This window comes from Pangasianodon hypophthalmus, chromosome 7 (genome assembly GCF_027358585.1).
Source record: "Pangasianodon hypophthalmus isolate fPanHyp1 chromosome 7, fPanHyp1.pri, whole genome shotgun sequence".
NCBI lineage: Eukaryota > Metazoa > Chordata > Actinopteri > Siluriformes > Pangasiidae > Pangasianodon > Pangasianodon hypophthalmus.
Genome location: NC_069716.1, coordinates 5,172,675 through 5,197,875, shown reverse-complemented (window position 1 = coordinate 5,197,875; position 25,201 = coordinate 5,172,675). Strand labels below are relative to the sequence as shown.

The window sequence follows — 25,201 nt, the reverse complement described above, 5'->3', positions numbered from 1 at the left end:
ACTGCAGAGGAAATTAGATTTCCAAACACACACACGCACACACACACACACACACGCACGCACACACATGGCCAACCATGTATACACACAGCAGGCACTGCGAGTGTATGCCATCCTTCTCAGCACTCTCTGTCTTGAATTTTGTAAAAGCAAAGGTGAGTGCCCCAGGGTTCCTCTCAGCTAATTTCAGGAGCTTTGACAGGATCTTGCTGAGGCGTAATGAAAGTGAGACATGACTGCACATAACATAACAAATACTCACTCAAACAAACAAGTACAGTTCAGACCCTTCTTCACCATTATTTATGACTCTAAAATGCCAAATGCTGGTATAAAACAAGCCCCGTGGTCTGAGGGCTATGAAGATTGTAGAGAAGTGTTAGAGAAGTTAGGAGGGTGAAGAGAGAAAAATAACACGATGACACCAGAGAAACACCATGTTGCTTTAGTCTCACAGGTTCTATCACTCTTGCATTTCTCATGCATTTTTATAAGCAGAATAAAATAAATATTCTACACACTCTCTCACAGTTGTTCCTCTACTGCCTCATCTAAGTTACCACAGAGACCAGGCTCGGCTAGTTAGAGATCTACACTGACGGCGATGACACTGACAGCGATATTAGCATGAAAGTTGTAACTTCAGAAGCTGATCTGTTTGAGCAGAGCGTGGACAGACTAAAAGACTAAAGCGCCGCTGCATCGCTCTCTTCAGGCAGAGATGAAGCAACGGGTAAATCCCACTGGCAGAAGGATCAGCAGGTAGTCATACAGCATGGTAGGTAATGTAAGAAACCATTAATCAAAGTGAAAACAGACCAACATGTCAGTGAAAGAAGTTTAAAGAATTTCATCATAAAATATATCTTTTCTGCCACTGAAGATCACAGATTAGAAATATTGATAATCAAGTCATTCAGGGTGAATTTGCAACTGCGAAAATATGAATCTTCAGACAGTTGGTAAAAGTCTGGTTGTAAGCCCTTGTCTTGTTTTTTTTTTGTGTGTGTTTTATGGTTCTCTGTGTCATTGTTGTTTTTGCTATTTTTTAGAAGTTGCATTGATTTTTAAATTACCATGAAGGTGCACTTCTGCCAGAAAAAAAGATCAAAATAATCAATCAAAATAAACTAACACTAAGAACACATTTGCATAGATTTTGCTGTTTCTGACACAGTATCTCATGTCGAAATTGTGACTTACTGTAATGTTTACTTTTATTTCCAAAAATTCAAACTTTTTTAAGCTTTAAAAATATCTTTACAATTTTGTCTACATTTATCTTTTGAAAAATTTTTCTCACTTGCCATTTTTAATAACCTTTTTAAATCTCAATTTTTCTCTCACATTATTATCTTTAAATTCTGATTATTATGTCAAAATTTTGATGTTTTCCTCCTTCAGAATAATAACTTTCTCATAGTTGATTGAAAATTACATAACGTATCCACTGTAAAATTTTGCAGTGGATTTGCTTTTCTAATATTTGCTAAGTTAGTGTATGTTTTAGGATATACGTTTTAGAATTTATGTTTTTTTTTTTATATAATGCTTAACATTTAAAACATCACTAATGGCGTTCCAGTTAGCAAAATGAGTTAACATTAAATGAGCGCTTAGCGAAAATGAGCACATAACATATGCTATCATGTCATCACCCATTGTGGAAGCTGTCGTGGTAATTACTGATCATTAACAGGAATATGACACTGTTATATATTTGCACAGCTAATGACAATATGACATCAGTCATTATGTGTGTAGGACACGATCGTCTCAGACTTATGACATGTTCTGAGTGCTAATCAAACACCTCTCACACTCCGTTGAAAAGTATTTCATAAAATATCTCGCTGCAGCTAACATAAATGCAAATGAGCATATTAGGAGGTCTCCATGTTAAATAAGCTCTACAGCTTCTTTACTTTCTTCCCCACAGAGCTGCTAAATAATGGACTGTGCCACATGGAGCCGCTAACGCTAGCACGGCTGGATGAATTTCTGACATTTTGTGTGAATCTCCGAAGGTTAGCCGTGCGAAGAAAATCTTCATACAGAATTCATCAGGCTTTAACAGTAATGAGATGTAACACTCATTTATGAGGATGGACCCTATGGGAGCAGCACACCCATGTTTTATTAAAGGCAGAGCACCTTGGTGGATTAAATGGCACGAAAAAATACTGGGATTTGTTGGGTTTCACTGAGCAATAGATATTAAATTATATTTCAAACTAAGTTCTTAAGGAATATTTGAATGCTTTACTGGATCCTGGGACAGAGTCAGAATTGAAATATATTTTATGCACTCCTCCTGAATTAGTTAGAGGTGTGCTGATATAGGAAAGTAATCAATGACTGAGTGGTGTGATGTGGTCAGACACAAAGCAGAGTTACTTTTACCACCACAAAGTTGATTATTTTCCACAGGACATCTCCGAGTCTTTGATTTCTTTTATACCACAGTAATGTGCCAATGATTCCAATTTTAATTTATTAAACAACTCATCATAGTTTTTATTCATTTATAGTTTTACACAATGTTGTGGAATGTCCGCAAACCTACAGTTACCATTTTTTTAAAATAAGTTTCATCCAATTATAGTTACATTTATTGTTGTGGAATAAGTTCTGATTATCACTTACATTATAACAGCTAGTTCTTCAGCAGTCTCTCTTTTTTTTCTCCCTTATGAAGTTAATAAGCTAAAATAATAAATGCAGCTGGTCGCGTTAACAAGAATGGTATCCCATATTGGATAACCTGAAGTTACAGCTTTACCTCTGACTGTTACAAAGCTCTGACACTGGAGACTCCTTCCATAACTGTTAAATAAATGTCTCCTTACAGAAAACGTCATCTCAACAATTATAGATTTAAAAAAAAAATAATAATAATAAAAAATCTTTTTATGTCGAGGTTTGCCATACAAGTCCCTGTCTGGTTATAAGTACATCAACCTTTTCCGTGTCACATTAATATGTATATTTCACCTGGAAATGTGAATATAGCATACTTATTAAGAGACATTATTGGACCTTTGACCACAGCAACAAAGACAAGTACAGTTTGGTACCTTTATCTCTGAGAGTATAATGAAATAATAATGAATTCGAACAAGTGCATTAATATAAACCTGTGAGTTGAATTACAGCCATCTCTACTCTCAAAGCTGCTGTTATAGAAAACTAATCTGACCAATCAGAATCAAGAATTCAGCAGCGGTGTGGTATAAAAGGTATTAGTGTTACAGCTGTCCACTTTGTTCTCTCCTGGCACTGCACATGCTATTTTACTCTCTACTTTTCAGTGTACTTCTTTAAACTCCATTCCCATTGTGTTAAATAATGAAAGCATAATTAAACCACTGAACTGAGGTAATTCCCTTGAAAAGAAGCAAGCGCATTCATTAAATTTCACCACAGTGTTCGACACACATTCTGGACAAAATTGTGATTTTAAAGATGAATGCGGTCTCACTCGATTGTTCCATTTGAATTCTTTATTATTTGAAGTCATAGAGGGGAAAAAGAGAGTTGGAAAAAGGTTTTAAAGTTATAGGCTTTATTTAGCTGGTAAAGTGTCAAGCATGATTTATCTACATAAATAACAAGCACACAAATCAATATACATGGCTACATGGAGCTGAAACGTCTGGATAGGACATCAGAAAATGTACTCGCTTATTTGTGGAACAAAGAACAATGCAGTAAGTGTTATCTTGTTTTAAAAAAGAGGAGTGGGGAGTTCAGTTATCTGAAGCGTATGAGGATGATTTTAGCGAAACTACGGCACATACACCTTTCTGCTATGTACAGAACGCAAAAACTAAGCCACAGAGAGGAATCTGTTGGTGTAAAATTAAAAAAATGAGGTTAACAGAGTGGCCTGATATTCTTTTAGGTCGTTTTCACGCTTGCATTTTTGGTGGAGTGTGAAAGCTGTTTTCGAGATGGAGAACTGATCCCTGGTCCTGTTGAAAATGGTAGTCTGGGCTTCGCTTCCACCAAACTGTGGTGTGGTCCACATCAGGTACGGAAGCTAACCGCTCTCGAATCCGCACGCCGAGTAACCTGGGTCAACTTGTCATGTTACTTCCTGTTTCAAGTTTGGTGATGGAAGGGGAAAGGGTTGTTGTGGTTGTTATAGAAATGGCTCCATGTTTGCAGGTATTCCAGCATGACAACAAACCATGCAGCCAAAAAGTGCTGTTCTTTGCTGCTTAAATGTAGATACCAAAGGAAAATACTAAAAACAAAACAGCAACCAGATGAACCTAGTGCCTACCATTTTGCAAACCTGCGTGCACAAAAGTGATGGATGGAACTGCGCAATCGATCCACAGTTAGGAAGGAATTCTGTGTGAAAAGCACCTTCCCCAAACAAGCCCAAAACCAAGTGTGAAAACGCCCTTAAACCAAATCTGAGAAAAAAGATTTAAGCTTAAATACACAGGGAGAAAAAAAGTCCAATTACTCAAGAACACGTAGAATAAACGCAATAATGTGACGAAAGCTCAAGCCAAGCACAGCCTCCTGGTTTGAGTGTCAGTGAAAATGCATAGACTCTGGCCATCGAGGAGAAAATTCAACATCATGTGCACACATCTTTGTGCTTCCTCTTCACTACACTAAGGATGTTTATCTGCTCATCTTAAGGATCTGTTAAATCTGTCAAATCTCCACTTAAATGCACCCAAAGCTCATCTAACCAAACACACTACACCAAATTACACACTGTAGAATTTATTGAAAACCAACTCCAAAGCTCCAGTTTGCAAAACAGCTGTTATTTTCGTTGCTTGTCCCTAAACTTGGCAAACACATTACATTCTGCCAAGAAATAATCATCTATCTTTTCTATGAGCCAGTGATATAAATAAATGATTCACTAGCCTAACCAGTATTAAGGGATTTTCTTTCTTGCGCCTTTTTAAATCCAAAATGGCCCGTGATGTAGCTTAAAACCTGAAATTGCACATTCTTCACCGAGCCCCTATGATGTCTAAAATCTTAATTTAGAGATTTAAATCTGTCATGCTGATTTTAGAACGGATGTCTCAGGTTTGACGTCTCGCAGTGAGTGGCCATTTTAATTAAGGGCTGAGGGGTTTAAAGGTTTGAAATGGAATTTAATGTTATTGGCCTTTTTCTCTCTGTGCAGGAAATTCACGGAGGTTGTTATCCACTGTCTGAAAGGGAGCTGTTACTTTGATTTTTTTTTTATTTTTCTATTTGCATGAGTACAAGGCACAGGCAATATCGTGGGCCCAAACATGCATGTGATTGTGTTTTAAGGACAGGACTAGAGGGGATAGGAAGAGAAAATAGTATCAAGTGTTTAAAATAAACATATATTTGCCTCGATGTAAATTTTTCCAGGAAATATAATGATTATGCTATAATTCAAATTGATTGGGTGAATATATTTATAGCTATCATTGTGCCTGAAAATGAAACGCTCTTGTAATAAATTCCTTTAGATGCTAGGGCTAATTTGATCTAATTAAGGCGTAACTAATAGTGAGCTATTTCACATACCCAGTGCATACAAAAACAAGCATATGCCACTCTACTTTTGAATAAAGTTCCCTTACCCGATACAGTGTTTTAGAACAGTCAATTTGTATTTTTTTCATATTACTTGAGTTTCTCTCTCAATAAATTAAACACAGACCAAATTCAGTGCAATTGTATTTGTTGGTTTTGACACAAAAGCCTCTTTCGATAGCCTAGGCCTCCCCAACCCACACCACAGTGTTCCCCTTTGGTACATCAGTGATTTCGCAGTTGAGCTTGTCTAGCCATCCGTCCAGAATGAACAGCGAACTCTGTGAGGGGCTCATGAGGTACTGTCCGAAGAGGCCGCTCGATGTCATAACACGGTTCTTGCGGTTCCAGCGCCACTGACTCCATGGTGTGGGCAGCTTCAGGCTCTTGATCATTTTGACATTGCCAGTGCTGAGCTCTACGTACAGGGCATCTGTCTGCTGGCCCGAGCTACCGAACACGTTGTACTGGTGGATCTCAGTGAACGAGGGCATAAAGGCCAGGTCTGAGAGATGCAGGTTGGTGTGGATGTCGAAGGGTCGTCCGATTTCGGCACGCACTGAAATGGACTGCAGGCGCATCATGCCATTCTGATCATCCACACTCACTAGGTAGTGGCCATCAGGTGAGACATAAGGAGTACCGCTAACATCACCATTAGGCCCAATTACATTGTCTGTTACACTATCAACGATAAGCTGAGGACGCACAGCACCGGTTGAATCTGGAAGGCAGTTGATGAAGTAGTAACCCCCCAAGTGGGTGTAGGCCAGGGACTGTGGAATGCAGTCATACTCATGCAAGCTGATGTTCTTCACATAAGAGGTGGTCTCCAGGTCTATCTTATGCAGTGCTGGCTCCTTCTTATGGAGGACCATTCCGAACCTACAACAAAGGAGACATTCCTTAGATGACTTTCTTGGAGCTTTCTGAAATTGTGACTCACCTTGAGCTGGAGTTGATGGTCCCACATGAACACCTTAAAAACGTACACTTCCCAAAAAACAGTTAATACCCGAGTCCTACCCTTGATTCAGTGGATAAGCTCACCTGGATACTGTAGATTTGTACATAAGAACTGCTGCTGTAATCATAAAGACTGTCCTTTGCAAATCCCAGGACAATATATTCATAGTGGGCATCCTTTCAGCACACTTACTACTGTTTGACTTTATAGTATAGAAGACACCCAGGAGAGGATCACCTGGAAGAGGATGGGTTCCCTTTTGAGCCTGGTTCATCTCCAGATTCCTTCCTCATATCAACTTAACCAATTTCCTCTGTTGCTTCTGGCTTGCTCTTTACGGATCCAAATTTCTCTGAAGAAACTTTATGACGATACCTAGTGCTGCACAAATAAATCTGAATCGAATGGAATACCTTGCAACCATTTTTATAAACATTAAGTCAGCTACAATTTGTGGAGAATAAATTTTAACAAGTGTCCAAAGTGGATAAAGCTCTGTGGAAGACACCTGCAGAGACATAGATCTACCCTCAGGCTTAGCAGACTGCAGTGTGCTTTCCAATAACTGTGGCCAGTTCCGGAGCGAATCGCACTAATCAGATCATGAACTGAGACATACCAAGTCTAATAAGCAGAGTCTAAACCTTTAGGGTGAAAGAGGAACTCACCAATTAGTTTTACTGCCATATCTTTGAGGGGTTTTTTTCTTGCTAGTGTCTGGCATTGTAATGGACTTGGTACATTTTTCAAAAATCCAGCAAGGCTACTAAAACTACTTGCCATGTCAGGCAAATATTAAAAGAAAGGAAAAACATTGGCAGTATATCAGCAGCTGAAAAGACACAATTAAATCTGAATGGCCTTTGATCAATCTTGCCAAGCACTTCAGACCTGCTGTCTTCCAGCTGATATACTGTTCTTTAAAATGTGCCTGCTGAATTGGTCAGACTGACAAGGAGAATCTGCTCCATTGATTGGCTGATGCAATCTGTCTGTTATGACCTTAAGCCAAAAAGCCTGCATGCTAGAATTCTACTTACTGAATCTGTGCGTATGGGAGACTCCAATATTTTTATCTTTTAGGTTTCTAGTTTATACAAGCTTAAACCCCTGGAGCAGCCATTGCTAAATGGCAAATGAAAATATTTTAGGACATCATCCAACCCAGAAGTCCAAAGTGTATCAATTCTTCATAGACATATTCCACAGTTTCACCATGAAAGTTTTACTGTGCTGTTCTTTTTCCCCCTAATTGGTCATTTGCCAAGTTTCAATCACTAGCTAGCTCTCTGCAATGACACATCAGCTACCAGCACATGCTTCCACATCTTTCAGTAATGCTGCTCATGCCTCAAGTCACACGATTGAAGGAAAATGCTGTCAACCCTCTTCCACATACATGAGCTCACACACATCCATGACTGTATAGCGTCGCTCTCATTGACAGGGGACAAAGTAATGCCATTGCTCATAGAGTCATATGTACTCAGAGATCAGCTATTTATGCTGTCTTGGACTTTTATCATGCATGAGTATCGTCCTTTTTGATTACTTTTTACCCAAGAAGTAACTTTTCCAGCATAGGAACCACAGAATAATGTGAATCCCTGCACCAGTATAGCTCGAGCTCACATGAAACAGGTCTACCAGTTGGACTAAACAAGGTTGAAGTTCCAAGTTGACATTTTTTATAGGCAGCTTGTTTTTTTTATTTATTGAGGTTTGGTATTAAACCTATTCAATTTAAGTGACCAAACAAATAGACCAATACTTATACATATTCAATAATAAATATAACAACTTCGATGATGATGGGTTATGATGTCCAACCCTGTAACAAAAATAATAAGAAGAAATCTTGCCTGGCTGTGCTTCTATCCCAACATGAACAATTATGCTGTTATGTATATTTTTCAACTTTCCATGACTTATTCACCCCCAGTGTAGATTGTTTAATGGAACTGGTTTTTAAATGAATATTCCTCTTTGATTTTCACAACAGGCTCCTCAGTGCATTCTTTATAAACTAAAACTAATAAGGGAAAGAAGTTTATTGCCAAACTTCTATTTAGAGCATTTGCTATTTCCAGCAATAAAGAAATGAAATTGAAAAAAATAATACTTTACTCATAAAAGCCTGATAGAAAGTCTGTGGATTTGATGAATAAGAGTAGCGAAGGTTGTTTTTTTTTATTATTGAGAAGGTCTGAAGGTTGTAAATGAATCTGGCAAGTTGTTTGAAATTGCACCATGGCTTTCATTTTTAAGGAACTTGTATGAGTCTTCTGAATGAACTATTCATGTGAGCTGAAATATCAAAATATTTTCTGAAAGAGCATTCTAATTGTACAGTCCTTATGTTTCACTGTGCTTTTTATTATTATTTTTGTTATAACAGTTTAATTTTTAAAAAATCTGATAATTATCCCTTTTTACATTGCGTCATGGTAAAACGTGAATCAGAAATATTTCTTCTTCAAGAAATATGAAGAAACAGCCATCATGGTCTCTTGGCTTCCACTCTCATTATATGGCTGCTTATAAAATAGCACTTGATCCAGCACATCCTATTATTTTGCATTTAAGTATTTTTATTGTGCGCTGACAGTTAATTGTATGAGAAAAATGAAACAGTTCAAAGTCCAAAGTCAAAATCATGTGCAACTGAGCCATACCTATGCTTCAGGCAAACTCCACTATACCTACGTCTGAATACCAATGTGCGCAAAGCCCAGCATTAGAGAATTTTATATTAAAACAGGATCCACTCCTATTTGCAAAGGGTTTTTGGACTGATTGTTAAATATGAAATTTATGAATATTATGCTGTTCAGCACGAGCATATTATGAATCAGGGCTGTTATTAGGCTGCATGTAATCTTGGTCAAGTACCTATACATCTGGAAAGTAATAGCTTATAAAATTTTACGCATTCATTCTCTAGTACATTATTAAGTACGAGATGCGCTCAGGAAATCATCGAAGTCAATCAGAGGAGACATTTAGGTCAATTAGTTGCCTTCTATTTTCTACTAGATGATCGTCTAGACATTGAAACATTCATAAACAGCACAGATGGTTATTTTCTTTCGTATTTTCTCATTTTATTTTGATTACCACCACGTAATAGATTTTAAATGCATTCTCCAGCTTCCAAGCGCTGTGATGCTGTGTGTTTAATTCAGCCTAGGCCACCGGGTGAAGCTCACTGGAGGAAATCTCCATTCCTGTACACTGTCCTCATTTAACATGCTGCTAACCTAAAGCTTTGAGACACATTATGCAGTGAGGAGAGTCAGGAAGAGGACAACCCTGCTAAATGTCATCACACTTTGAAGGTAGAAAGCTCAGGCGTAGACAGTCTGGTAGCCAGAGGCTGACAGGAGATTGAGTTTGCAGTTCTGGTAAAGAGAAAGCTCAAAGAAGGAACATATTGTGGAATAATCATCAGGACAACCTGCTCCACAAAGTATTCATCGAATTATAACATGCAAGGTCTTAACCATTTGTAACTTTGTAATTTTTGTAAATACAAGACCTTTCACCAGGCTCCTGTGTCGATGGACTTAACCATGTAAATGAACGTGTGTGTCTGTGTGTGAGGCTTCATTAGAGGCCTTGATAGCACTAAGCCTTGTGTGTGTTATCATTATGAGTGATAAAAGCCGTGCTCCTTGCTCAGACTTACAAATGAATCTAAAGCACTATTTTGTGGACCTCTGAAGTTATTGTGAGAACAAATAGTGGTATATGAATCATTTACTGAAACAAGAGGATAAGGAAAGGTTCCTTAAGGGTTCTTTGGATAAGTATGAGCGTTCAGCTGGAACCTCCTCTGAAAGTTCCCTCAGACAGACAAATCAAAGATATAGATTTTTTCCCCTAAGAGTGTAGAAAAAAGCTTTTGGCTTCCTAAAAGGTTCCAACTGGAGTCTGATCTGACTGGTAAACTTCTGTTGTTTGGTTCCACATAGTACATTTAGTATTTAGCATTGCTGCCTCCCACCTCTTTTGTTTTCATATGTTCTCCTTGTGTCTGTGTGGGTTTCTTCTGGGTTCTCCGGTTTCCTCCTACCTCACAAAACATGCCAGTAGGTGGACTGGCTGTGTGAAATTGTCCCTAGGAGTTAATGAGTATCTGAATGGTGTTCTGCAATGGATTAGCATCCCATCCAGGCTGTATTCCCACCTCCTGGGATAGGCTCCGGATCTACTACGAACCTGACCAGGATGAAGCTCTTACAGAAGATAAGAATGAATGAATAACCGTTGGAAATAACAGTGAATAATCTGTAACCTTTTCAATTAGGACATACTTCTAAAATCAACATCCTATTTTTTTTTTTTTTTTTTTTCCTGGAGCAACATGCCTTGACCAATCACTGCCATCTAATGCCATTAACGTATGCCTGTGCAACTCCTGAAAATTACTTCCATAGGGAAAGTTGTGGCTGCTGCACAGAATTATGGGAAACAAATGTATGACAATGGAGGATAAATACACAAAATTATAGATGGATGTCCTATCTCAGCAAGCTCTGATTGGACCTAGACAGCATTTATTATAGTCAATATAATGAGTGTACTTGTCGTTTTTTCGAAGTCTTAACTGTGTTTTGCTTACCCAAGTTCATTGTATTTTCTAGTTCTAATCTTAGCTTGTCTGGACTGTTATAATGGATTTGTCAGTGCTTAAAAAAACTAAATAAACATGGCATGTACTGCCACCAGCTCATATTTGTTACCCTCTAAAGACACAGAATGTATCTTTAACACTATAATTATAAGTACTTAGTATAATTTGTTATGCTTTAATTTTCAGGGAAATCTTTTAACACTTGATTTGTATTGATGAGATTACAGTGGTCATAGCAATTTTTTACCCAATTAGAGAAGGTTTAATGCATAATTTATGTATCTGTATAGCAATATTGTATTCACAGTTAAAAAAAAAAAACCCTCAGTGTGTTTTTTTATTTATTTTTTTTTAGCTTACACCAGTTTGCCATAGAATCATTATCATTAGCATGGCATCGGATCATAGACAAACATCCATCTGTAGGCAGAACAGAAGAAGAGGCTCAGAGGTACATGCTCAGTAATCTTCATCCTGGATTCAATCAAATCAAATGAGATATTTCTTTCCCAAGCACTGTTTATTCAGGGTTTAATCTCTGCACTCTTGTCTCTGACTATCTAAGATTTATCCAAATGCAAGTGACTATGAATGCATTATATTGGATAATATGGGCCAAATGTCAATCCATCAGTGTGATGTGAGCTAGCGTGTCTGGATATGGTAAATTAGCACAACTGAACATTTCTCTCTATGGCCTGTCCTTATTTACTACTCTGGACTGTTCAACTGTTCTATGCTTTATATTAAGAGTGTACCACAATGCCACTATATGTATCTTTATCTGTTTAGTGCTCCAAATATATTTGTATCTGTATCTATTTTCAAATTTAAACCCAAAGTGGGTGTGGCCACTTCAGGTTTAAACCCAAAGGATCTTTTTTCCCCCTTGTTGTCTGCAGTTACTATTTTTTTTGTACCTGCCTGCTACATTTTCCAACAAATCTATTTGGTTCTTTTCCCAAAATACAGACAAGATTGTTGCTATAATTATAATTACTTAGTATAATTTGTTATGCTTTAATTTTCAGGGAAATCTCTGTGACCAGGAAGTTAGTAAGAATGAACGAATGAATGCTGTAAATGCATCGCTGTAAATGCATTGTGAAGAAATGTGAAGAAATGTGTTTCTGACCACTCACATGCAAAAGTAAAGTAAAAACCTCATGTGCTGCCCTGTGAAGCTTTCTGGCAAGCTTGCTAAAAAAAAAAAAAAAAAAAAATAGTGCTCCTCCTATTCTTATCTGTATTTCTATTTGTTTAAAAAAATCATCTGTTCATTCCAAATAATGTATTTTTATTTGGTTTTTCAGCAATTTTTACTAGGGGTGTAAATATCAAGCTTCAACAATATATAATTTCGATTAAAGCTGTGATTCTGCCCTGAATCTGCTATGATACAATCTGATACGATTTCGATTTTGATTCATAAGGCAACGATTCCATAATTGACGATACGACTAAATCTCCTTCAATATGATTTAAATTCTTAAGGCAACAATTTGATATTTAACAATGTCACTGAATCTGCTACAATATGATTTTCATTCATAAGGCAATGATTCAATATTTGCTGATACAATCTGCTATGATGCACTTTCGATTCTTGAGGCCATGATTCGACATTTGATGATACCTCTGAATCTGCCATGGTATAATAATATATATACTAATATAATATACTATATAATATATATACTAATATAATGATACCATGGCAGATTCAGAGGTATCATCAAATGGTGTAATAATACCACTGAATTTATAGGCAAATCACCTTGCTAGCCTATTACCACATCAGTTTAAAAATATGAATGTTTTACACACTAGTTTCATCAAGTATAATCAATTATAATTGATTTATGATTGTTCCCTTGATTCATGTTAATCATTGCCTTCCAAATTGTTCCATTGTTCCAAACCGTCCAATCATTACACCCCTAATTTTTACCGGCTGTCTGCTTATCTTTACATACTTATGCCATCTAGTATATCTTAAATGTTATTCCTTGAGTTGAGTTTCTGGGTGACCCTGGAGAGTGGGATTATAAATCATTACTCTACAATTGTATACTAAAACACAAACAGTACTGAGTGTGTTGTAAATATGAGTAGAGTAGTATGTTAAAGAGTCCTGGGATGAGAACAAGTGTTTATGATTACAGCAGTAGTTCTTAGGTACAAATCTACTGTATCAAGGTGAGAATATCCACTGAAGCAAGAATAAGACTTGCTGTGCGAAAGACCATGGACACGTGACCCATCTGTCGGTCCATCATTCCGCCATACCTGATATGGTTAATGATGAGGCTTGATGGAGGGATGAAGAAGTCTTCCACACGGTCAAAGCGGTGGCCCACTGGTGGGGTGTGGATGGTGTGGTGGGACGTACCACCACTAGCCTGCTTGATCACCTATCACACAATAAGAGAACCATGTGACATATTTGTACTGGACTAGTACTTCTCACTGGCATGGCAGCTTTAAGATATCATCTATCACACAAAGATCTTTCTGCATTGGGAAGCTCATCGCTTACAGCTTTATTTGGAGCTGTAATTTGAAATGTATCTCCACAGGGGTTTCCTTGTATACTGATTCAATCATGTTACATCGTTTGTGGATGGCCTGAAAATGTCAGCAGAAATCGTTCAGGGACTAGGGGAGGAGGTTGGGAGCTGTGTGTGAGAACGTTCCTCCACTCTAGTTTGAGAGCTATCGTTAATAAGGCATGATATTCACTTAAGAGGGGCTGAGTGACAGATGTGGGCGGCGGCAGAAGATCTTGGGATTAGCGAACTCATAAATTTGATTTGTATCTTTAATAGTGAGAGCAGTGTCATGTGAAAGATGTGTTTTGTTTTTTTTTTTTTACCTGGAGTGTCGGAAAGTTCTTCTCCAGATCCCCCCAGCTTAGAACCCACACTTGGTCATGTGACTTATCATAATGGAGCTTCACTGGGACTCGGTCTGTGCTCACAGTCTGCGAACAAGAAAACAAGGTCAAATCATTACATGCAAATCAACCGCATTAGTTAGTTTTTTCTTTCTTTTTTAGCATGCTTTGCTAACAAACTTCATAATAAAGTCTGAAAGAATGGAATGAATAGGAATGAATCTGAATTTGAACATGACTCGTGTCACAATTTCACTCTAATCTTACACTTATTATAGGATATGAACATCCTCAGAACCATGGGTGGAAAATATCTGAGGAAATGTACTTTGTTAATGTAATGAAGTATGATTTAAAGATTAAATCAAATATTAGTACTCTTACCCAAGTAAATTTACCAAAAAAAACCCACTTTATACTTCTTACACTTTCATTTAAACCTTCAAAGTACTCAAAATATCTCATGCCACGAGAATCTGTGTATCATCCTTTCAAGCCATATCTGTTTTGAAAGCTAAAAAAAACCCAGAAAACGAAAAAAACATTTATTGCTTTTTCCATTTTATTTCTGCAAACCAACATTTTCCATTTCCTATTTTCAATCCTTAACAGTAAATTGCGAAATATAAAAAATGAAACTCTACAAAAACCCATTTCAAGGTCACCAAAAGTGGAAGGCTTTGAATAGGGAAGACCCTGAGAAAGTAGCTAAAAGATGTTAGAAAGATGGCATCATCGTATATGGAGTTGCTGATGGAATTATGTACACCAACATGTCTGGTAATCTGTCTCAAATCAGTGTAGAGGAATGCTCAACCATGAGCGTCCACAGATTTTACCAAGAACACAATTTGAGAAGGAAAGAAAAAGTGGATGATATTCTGCTAGAAATGGAAATGGCCAGGTCGATAAATGAGGTAAATCTGTTGAGCATGCAATATCATATATCCTCGTTTTTCAACCTGACCTCTGCCATTTCTGGCAAGTTGTCATTCACTTGTCCTCCTTTCATCTGGGTCAAAACAGATAAACTTGCCAAATATCCTCTTAAAATTCAATATATAGTCTAAATTGTCTGCTAAAATAGGAAAAGTTTTTTTTTTTTTGTGAATGCATTGGGCAACAATTGGCTAAATAGAAAACAAGCCGTTTTCTGTTTTTTTTTTTATTATTATTATTTCAAAATGGATGATACACAAATTCATAAGATTTTTTTTCTCCCAATTTTCCTGTGCTTATGTTTTTTTTTTTTTTTTTTTTTTGTTTTTTTTTAAGAAATGTATTTCCTTCTTTAAGACATCCAGTTAGCTTTGACAACACAATTAGCTTTAAGTGTGGTAAATTTGCTAGTTTCGTTTTATTGCTAATGCCACCTTTAGAATTCATTCCAACAGGTTTATTAAATATTAGCTGACCAACAAGCCAAAAATCAAGTTTCGTCAGAGCAGAATATTCAATAAACAAACAAACAAATCTTGTCCAAAGTGTTAAATTTTAATCAGTTACAATTTTATCAGTTATTTACTTTTACTCTTGAATATTTGAAAAAAATCATCCGCAAGGCACAGCAGAAAACCTGCATCTACTACGTATTCTGTTTTTTGTGAAAAGGGCTCATTAAAATACACTTGAACTGAGTCAAAATGGGTGTGTTATCGTAGGGAAAAAGCAACGAAATGTACAGGGCGAGGGTATTCCAGGACTATGATTGAAAACACTTCACACTTTCACTAATGTAAATGCACTAACACACTCTACAGCTAGAAAGCAATTCATTTCCAAAAGAACATGTATATGGAAGTTTTTTTATGAATACAATCACACGTTTTGTAATGGCACCCTGAAAGTGACTGCTCGCTGTTCCCTTTTCCTGGTCACCCAGTGATATATATGTGTCCTTCGCTGGGAAATGGTTTTTGTGCCAATTTCACACACTACACACTTGAAGTGAACGGATCTGAAATGATCATATTTCAGATGGGTGAAATATTAAAGGTACTTGACGCAGGATAATTTGACAACATACAAGATTGCAGTCTGGATAGGAGACTGGAGGAAGAGTGGATGTTTATGTGGGCTGAAGGAGCATGAGGCTTTGTTGACACAGACTCGAGTCCCTGTGCATGCCGTCATCAGGGAGAACAGATGTGCATGCTGTGTTTCAGTTCCTCTCTCCATCTTCAGAGGATTAGACTGGCACACTGATTCTAAACTTTGGCCAGGTGACACTGCTGCTTGGAAATCTTTTTTTTTCTTGCTTTCTTTTATGAAAAATTCTGGATATATTCAGAAGTCAAATGTATAACTTCATTCTTTTGCTGTTTTGAACAAATATTTGAAAAGCTTCTCAGTCTCTGCTGGCTCAGGTGGCTAATTAGCACTTGCTAATCTGAGATAATGAAGCCAAATCTCCAGGTGACCAAATAACAAGCATATGACCCCAACAAGAGGCTTCCTGAAGTCTCCAGGGGAGGCCTGGCAGGAAAAGAGACGCCTGCTGGCGCCAATCGGGGCATTAGCAAAGACAGAAAGGAAGATTTATCCATTTGACACACCCGCCAGCTTCTTTCCAGCTTCCTGCCAAGCAGGACTTGCACACGGTCGAGACCCTGACGGCAATGAATCTCGAAATCTACAGCCTTGATCGTCATTCTGTCTCTGTCCTAATGCCGTTGTGGCCAGTAATTATAATTCTCAGATAATTTGTGATTCCGTCTGGCCTTATATCAAGACTTACTTGGGCATTTAAACTCCAGAAAATGTTTGCTATTGGGTGAACAGTGAGCTTCTTCATGAAATTTTTCATTTGATGGACTGGTGTTCCATTCCATCCATCCAGGGTGTATTCCCAACTCACACTCATCCACTGCAACCCTGACCAGGACAAAGCTCTTACCGAAGATGAATTTGTAGAACCTGACCAAGCAATTTAAGAAACTATGTATGTTCTTCAAGCATAAGGAAAAATTAATACAAGGATTTATCTTTAGTAACCGCTTTATCCTGATCAGGATCAAGGTGGACCTGGTGGATCCAAGGGCACCATACAAGCAATCATTTGCACCTAGGGGTAATTTAGAGTCCCTAATCCACCTACTATCATGTTTTTGGGATGCGGGAGGAAACCAGAGAACCCAGATGAAACCATGTGGACAAAGTTTTACTATTTATACAAACCACCCACTATACAAACCACCCACTCCAAATAGGTAATAATGGGTGTGGATGCAAACTGTTAGTTCAATTAAACAAGCCATGAATTAATGAAAAGAAAGTGCAATTCAATTGTTGCGCACTAGTAAACTGAAAGAAAGCAATCCAAAATTGAACATGAACAAGCCATTCAATTAGGACAAAAATAATGGCACCCTATAAAAGGAGGAAGAGTTAGTGCTTGTTCTTTAGTTGGTCATTTTGTTGTTTTCAGCTATAGTTTTTATGAAACTTTTTTGTAAACCTGGCAGGAACTAGTTTGGCTTGGCCTATGAACACACTTACACACAATCTTACTAAATATTGATAAATGAGGTCCAGTGGTCACAGCTGGACCAAAATTAACACTATTAAGAGAAATATAAGGTTGAATGGTTTTTGAAGGTCTGAAAAACTTTCAGGTCATAAATCTAAATTGTTAGCCGACAAAACAAGCACGTGTTTAAGTATCAAACGAAAGGAAGTAAAGCATCAGTAAGTATAGAGTCTGAGACCATGCTACAAACCACACACACGCGCACACACACACACACACACACACACACACACACACACAGGTTTGTGCCCCTTAGTTCCAGTGAAGGGAAATTGTAATGCTACAGCCTACAAAGACATACCACTGTGTGATTCCAAATTTGTGGCACCAGTTTGGGGAAGAACCACATATGGGTGTGATGGTCAGGTGTCCGCAAACTTTTGGCTATGTAGTGTACATAATGAGATGAGTGTATTGTGCTCTTGGCTTGAACAACGTAAAATTTGACAGCGCTGAGCAAAATCTGAGATCTATGTAGAAAATGTAGAAATTTTTACATAGAAAGCATTCCCCCAAAGGAATAAAGCAAAGTTTTGGGGGAAAAGATGTGAAGGGTGTACTGCTTTTCACTTTATGCAAACAAGCCTCTTAGTCTGGCTGAAAGATGTTTTTTTAAGTTTCCATTATCATTGAGGACAGGATACAACATGATTACTTGCGAGAATCGACTAAAAGCTCTGCTTTTTTACTTGTAGCATGAGGAATGGTGTTATAGCTTAAATGGAGCTCATCAGACATTACGACATGTCTAGGAGAGTTGTACAAAATGATACAGAGCAACAACTATACACTTTTAGAAATCTCTGCTTATGAATTATGCAAGGAAGTGTTGTTCTGGTGGTGTCAGCGGACTTCTTTCCAGAATCATTAAATATATCGGAGAACTCGCAGAATGCAGGTGTAGACATGATAATTGATGTGCTAGCTTACCTGAACAGCCTTCTGGGTTTGAATATCCACGATGAGCACTCTGTTCAGCATTGGCTGGGTGACGTATATAAACTTATCCTTCACGTTCACAGCTGAAGCCCAGACACACTTCTGCTCCTCTTCTCCCTCTATTTTTGGGCAAACTTCCTCCTTTAGAAAGAACAACAATAGACCACATCAGCAAAATATACACAATAAATAAATCTTGGGCTTTATTAAATTCCACAGGTACAAGCTCTGTTGTAAAGAAGAAGTAGCTTTAAAAAGGAACGTAAAACATATGGTGTGGTATATTTCTAGTCCTTCATGAGTCCTGTGGGTTTATCTGAAGTGCGTGATAAGATTGGTGTTTACTCAGAAGCTCAGAAGAGGCTGTATGTGCACATTTTGTATGCTGAACTGAGCTAAAATTGCAATAAGGCTATCAATTTCAGCAAATTAAGCTCTGATAGGTACGACTAATGCTTTGCAATAAGCTTACGCTAAGAGGAATTTCACTGTTCTTAAGATTGTGATTTGCAGCTGGTAACTTGGAGATCCTTCTTAATATGATTACCAAGGCTACATTTCCACTGCATCTTTTTTTTTTTCCCCCAAACATAACACTGGACTTTTTCATGAACATAGCAAAGGACATTTCACCAAAAAAAAAAAAAAATCACAGTCTCTGTGTGTGCCTAGCTGGCCTCGCTTTTAGTACTACAGCAAATGTGAATGAATGTGAAGAACATATTGGGATATTTAAGTTTTATTGAAGATTTTTCATGCAGTAAAAGAACTCACTACTATGTTCTTGAACAATAAGTGTCAACTGAGAAATTTTTTATTAGCGTTTAGTACATTTTTGGACATATTTGCAAAATGGAAACACAAAGCTAAAATACGCTGTTTGGATAATTCCCCAACATTTCCCCCCAGACAGCATTTGTGTTAAGCTCTGCCAATACGGCCTGACGTGTGACTGATGTCTTAATAAAGGCTCGAAGCTTTGGGATTCAGTGCACAGACGGGCTCGACGCTAACACAGAGGCTCTGATCAAAACTGCAAAGAAGGATCAAAATGTTCCTTTAGGAACTTGTGTAAATCTCGCTGTCATCTATCAACTGCACCAAAATCTGAGAGACAGGAAAAGAACTTGTCTCTTGAACCACGGATGTAGCATCACAGTTCAGAATGAGTCCTGAGCTAAACAGTTCAAGTTGAAATATTGTGCATGGGAGTAGGGAATTTCACATCGTTTCTGTGTTGTGTAAAGTTGTAGAAAGTTCCTCTACATGAATCTACAATGCAGAAGGTTGGCTACCATTGCTGAAAATATTTCAGGTCACATAACTCAAAAACTCTCATTGTGTCTTCTGTTCTCAGTCTTAACCTTGAACTCACACACTCAGGGTTTCAAAATTCCTAAGTCGAGATCCAGCAGCTGGTGATGAATGATTCATGTTTTAACTAGATAAAATGATTGGAAAAATGGGAAAGAAAATCATAAATTATTTCAGTTCTGAGCACTTCTTCATGAGCACAACTGGATCTCATGCAAAATTCATAGGAATTATAATGAGTGAGAGAGATTTAGTTGGATTTCATACAGTATGGGTAAAGAAAATATCCAATTACTAAACCCACCCCTGAGGCTAACCTTAACACTTCATAGCCTTTCGTATGAGTTGGTTAGTTCAAACTCTAAAAAAATTCTAACACAAGCCAAAGACCAGTAAATGATGGATCATATTCAGAGTTAAGTGCTCGTAGTGAGGAAGTTAAGACTGAAATTGTATACATGACATAACTAGGGATTTGAGCTCAGACTATTGTCTGACTTTTGGTGTCTCTCAGTTCCACTTAATTCTGACCTTGGACTTAAGCCCATTTTTCCTGCTCAATATCAGCTCAAGAAAAGAGCAGTATTAAGTCCATTGCCACTGTCTGATAGTCTGATTTTATGCTGAAAGTTATGTTTTGGGCTGTGAATATACTCAAGAAACTATGGATTGATATTTGAGGCCAATTTAAAATACATAAATATGACACTATTAATGAATAAATAGTATCGTACCTTTAAAGTCCACTAAACGTTTTTCTTTCTTTCTTTTTTTTTTTGCACCAAATCTAAATGCAGCCCAATATGAATTTGTCCACCATATTAATGCATTAGTGCAGAATTACTCCTAATACAATTAATTTAATCAGATATTGAAAAGCAAACAAACAAACAAAAACACTTAATGATGTTGACAAGCACAATACTGTTACTCTATAATTTTATACAGCAAATATCACAAACAGGGATGCAGTGGCATAAAAATGTTGATCTAGAGTAGATAAACCACAAATGTCAGTAGGTGCTCATACTATTCTGAAAAGATAGAGGCCCAGATGTACCAGATGAACCAAACCATATCTTTTTTAAAGCTATTTTATTGTTTCCATTCTCCACAAGTTTATAGACATAACTGTTACCATGTACTGTGCCTGTTTTATCATTAATTTTACAAATATTAGCTTTTAATTGTGATTAGTTGTACTACTAGGTACCATTAGTCTCTCATTTTGTCTTTAAAGTTATGTTTTCATTAATAAGCGGCCATATTCAAAGTCTGTGACTTTAATAGGAAACTTAGGTTCAAAGGTTACTTTAATATATATGTAGGGAAAGTTCTCTGCATTCAGATTCATCTTATGCAGGTGCTTAAGATGAATTTCCTGGTGGCTTAGACAGAAATTCATGGTCTGAGTTCATTTTTTTGCTGTAAATTGCAATGACGTATAGCATAAAAACGAGAAAAAATAAAAACAAAATTATTTGAATCTGACTTATAGAACTTCAAATAAGTATCTAACAATAGCTAATACATTGTGAATATATTGTGGCTGCTTATCAAGAATAGTCCTAAAGGTGATAATCAATTTATCAGGACTAGGCCTTTGTTTTAGTTAAACAATATAGGTTTATACAATATAGTGCCAAAAAATAGCACTTGATCATCATCATCCTGTTTTTGCACAATAAAACAAGCGTATTTTGTCCGCTTAGTTTACACTGATATGCTAAGGTTGTAGCAATATTTTAAGAATCAACATGCCATAAAAATTCTGTCCTTGACAGAAATATAGTGATGAAGATAGGTCTTCTCAAGGGTCCACTATTAGCAGGAGAAAAATAGTTTCTTTTCTATTCACGCACATTTATTTAATAATATTTCTATATTTAACAATACTGTTGACTGGTGTTTCAGAGAGAATCTCAACAGGAAGTGAAACCCGTGGCTTCTTTAGTGCATAGAGGTGATTGAACTAACGTGTCCTCTTTAATGGGAGCACTCACCTGCAGGCTCAGGAGCTTCTCGCTGGGTTTGATGTGTCTCTGGATCTCACAGGCCACTGGCTGGATCACTTTGATGCCGTCCTCATAAAAAACATAAAACATATTCCCAATCCCCAGACCTGGAGCAGGAGAGATATGCTCCGGTTAGCAAACAACAGCAGGGTTTTTTTAAGAACTAGAAAATACACTGAGTTTCCAGTTTATTAGATAAGATTTATTTGATTAGATAATCAAAGGACATGATTTAAGAGGGATTTGGGAGAGGACGCTGTCTCACAGGGTAAAAAAATTTAAATGATCTTGCTTGTAAAACTGTAATTCACAGTGTTCATGCTGTGTGGGTAATACTGTTATGTAATGTCTCTATTATGGACATTTTAATCTATTGCATGTCAGACTTAAATAGCATGCTGCTGTGGAAGAATCTGAATAAGATAGATAGATAGATAGATAGATAGTATCTGTGTAAAGCTTGCACCTTCACAGATGGTTAAGTTTTTTTAATCCATTGGAGGGTTTAATGAGCATTACGAAAAGTTCTGTAGACTTTGTAATAATAATAATAATAATAATAACAATAATAATAATAATAATAATAATAATATAACAAGCATTATGATTTCCATAAAATAATGTTATTCAATTAATTAGCTATCCCTGCTAGAATTTTTTGTACCTATATTCCTTCCAAATCCCCTGACGTTGTTTGAACTCACCTTCGAAATTATTTTACATTTATAATTTATAATATAATACATTATACATTTATATTTATTTTACGATTTGACAACTGAATATTAGATCATATTGGTATACCTAATAAACTGGCATCTCAGTGTTATGTGGAATAAAACCAATAAACAGAGATACTGTAGGTTGGATATGTGACTGAATGGTAACGAAAGAGAAAATGATATATTATACCTTCCTCTCTCCACAGAATGTTTGCCACTACAAGAGAAAATAGATGGGAAAAAAAGAAGTTATTCATGATCCCTCAGGGCTTCGATGATGACTTGTACATGACAGACTTCACATCCTGTCTAATTCGTATTCTTTTTTTAACCTTTGCCTACAAGAGACAAGGTTTTGATACTGCTGAGTTCATCATACCGCCAACTGAAGAGGTGTATTCAATCAATTATCTCAATGAGCTCTAATGTGCAATGTTACCTCGAGGTCAGCTACCTGGGACCTGACGCACATTTAACCACACGCGAATACACAGACACACAAACAAACTCATTATGAGTCATCATATGCTACATCTGCTTCCCTGTGTTAAAACACACACACACACAGTAACACAGTGATGCTTAGCCCAGGGTTGCTCAAAATGTGCAGAGGTAATACATGTATTCTATAATATATGAAAAATTTTTGCATTTTACAGCATCAAATTAAGATGTTTGCTTTAAGAACCACTGTCTTAGACTAAAATACTAATAGCTATCATGTTCACTTACAGTACAATAAGTGCTTAGTATTTAATAAGTAGGTATGTAGTAATTACAAGTACTTAGCCTGGAACTAGCAAGTCTGTACAGAAGAAGTACTCAGTGCCATAATGCAATGAGAGTTTAATAGAGTTTGAAGTATTGCTTATACTGTAGGTAATACTTGGTGTATACTTTGTGAGTTAGGTGTGTAAGTGCATAGTAACATCACATAGTAAAAGAATAGCATGGAATATACATACATGTGTTAAGATAAGATAAGATAAGATAATGATTAATGATAATGAATTTTTTTGTGCCAACATGCTCAAGACAATACAAATAACAATGTAGAACTAACAATAGATTTAGTAAAAAACAATATAGATATAAACAGATAATGTGTAATAAAAAGAGAAATATTCTTTAAAACATGTTTAAACTGACGTTAGCAGCATTTAGGTGCTTGAGTGCTCCTCACTGCAGAAATGGGACAGGTCGTACAGTCTAATCATCACTGAATTTACACAGAATAGTGCAAAAAAACAAACAAAAAATAAATACTTAGAGTGAGCAGGAGTTCTGCAGGCAGAAAAAAAACCCTGCTGATGAGAGAGGTCAGAGAATAATGGTAGGACTGCCATTACTGAGCTGACAGGAAGGCTACAGTAACTCAAATAACCATTCTTTACAACTGTGGTGAGGAGAAAAGCATCTCAAATTGCACCACACACCAAACCTTGAGGCAAATGAGGCAGATCAGCTTCTACTCATGTCAACCAGGAACAGGAATCGGGGGCTGAATCTGAGGAGATGTACTAGATATATTTTTAATTACAACATTTTTACCTATTAAACGCTACATTGTTACTATACAATAAATATGTAGAGGAATGAAATACTGCATAATTCATTCTCATTGAACATTTCTTCATCCTTTAGGGCTTTATCACAGAAAAGTGAAGCAATTTCTCTAAAGTCTGACAGCTATTATATTTTATTTGTCAAGCCAATGTTGTATTACTGAATAGACCTCGTTATCAACAAAGCACCAGTGCATTAACACCAACATAATGTGTGACTTCTGTTTTCTTTATTTGTAATGGCATGCACCCAGACTGAAGGGATGCGACCTTAAACAGTATCTCATCTCTCTCATTCTCTCTAATTCTGGTTCTGCCTTTGTTTCCCAGCAGTCTGCAAAGCAATCTCCCACAATTCCCCTCTGAATCTATTCGATACCTAATTCTATGCTTCAGTCACCAATTAAAAATTCTGCCCTCTCTGTCAGTCAATTGTTAAACCAACTTAAATGCTAATACATTACATTTGTATATGAACAATATCAACTTTTTTTTAATTGGGCAAGACTTCTAGTTTGATTTGTTAGCTGCCTTAACTAGCGACATTTACAGCAATTGAGACAGTAACATGTAATGCTGTCAGAATTAATTTCTATAATGTGGTAAATTCATATTTGAAGTTTAAACCACAGCACTGTTGAATTCTTGATTCTGATTGGTCAGACTGCTGAATAACAGCAGCTCTGACTCGTCTGTAAAGGTTGATATGGTGAATATTTCTATAAGGACATGTTTTGTTCTCATTCTTGTAAGGAGTCTCCAGTGTCAGAGGAAAGGAGTAAGAGGTAAAGCTGTAACACGTTTGCTGCCACAGGAAAGTCTTCTGGACAGAGCGTGATTTCTCAATAAGTTGAAGTTCAAGTGATTTTATTGTCATTCCTCTATATAGCTTGTATACGGTGAAATGAAATGTCACTTCTCCACAACAATACACTGGCACAGTACACAAGACTATACAAAACTGTGTGAGATGAGTGCAGGACAATAAACACACTGGACAATAAATACACAAGACAATGCACATTGACTATGCAGGATAACAGAACAAAAATTATTGTGGGATTATTG

General features: G+C 36.9%; 1 protein-coding gene across 2 annotated transcripts in view; it reads right to left on the bottom strand.

Annotated features, from left to right (window-relative positions):
- Positions 1-3,506: 3,506 nt before the first annotated feature.
- Positions 3,507-25,201, bottom strand: part of fstl5 (follistatin-like 5) — a 137,973-nt gene continuing 116,278 nt past the window's right edge. For both annotated transcript variants that reach the window (XM_053235514.1, XM_053235515.1), the window contains exons 11-16: positions 22,759-22,785; positions 21,835-21,953; positions 18,509-18,658; positions 14,029-14,136; positions 13,443-13,567; positions 3,507-6,435 (exon numbers count right to left, since the gene is read on the bottom strand). In XM_053235514.1, the coding sequence (XP_053091489.1) occupies positions 5,733-6,435; positions 13,443-13,567; positions 14,029-14,136; positions 18,509-18,658; positions 21,835-21,953; positions 22,759-22,785 (1,232 nt within the window). In that variant the 3' untranslated portion in view covers positions 3,507-5,732. The remainder of the gene's footprint in view (positions 6,436-13,442; positions 13,568-14,028; positions 14,137-18,508; positions 18,659-21,834; positions 21,954-22,758; positions 22,786-25,201) is intronic.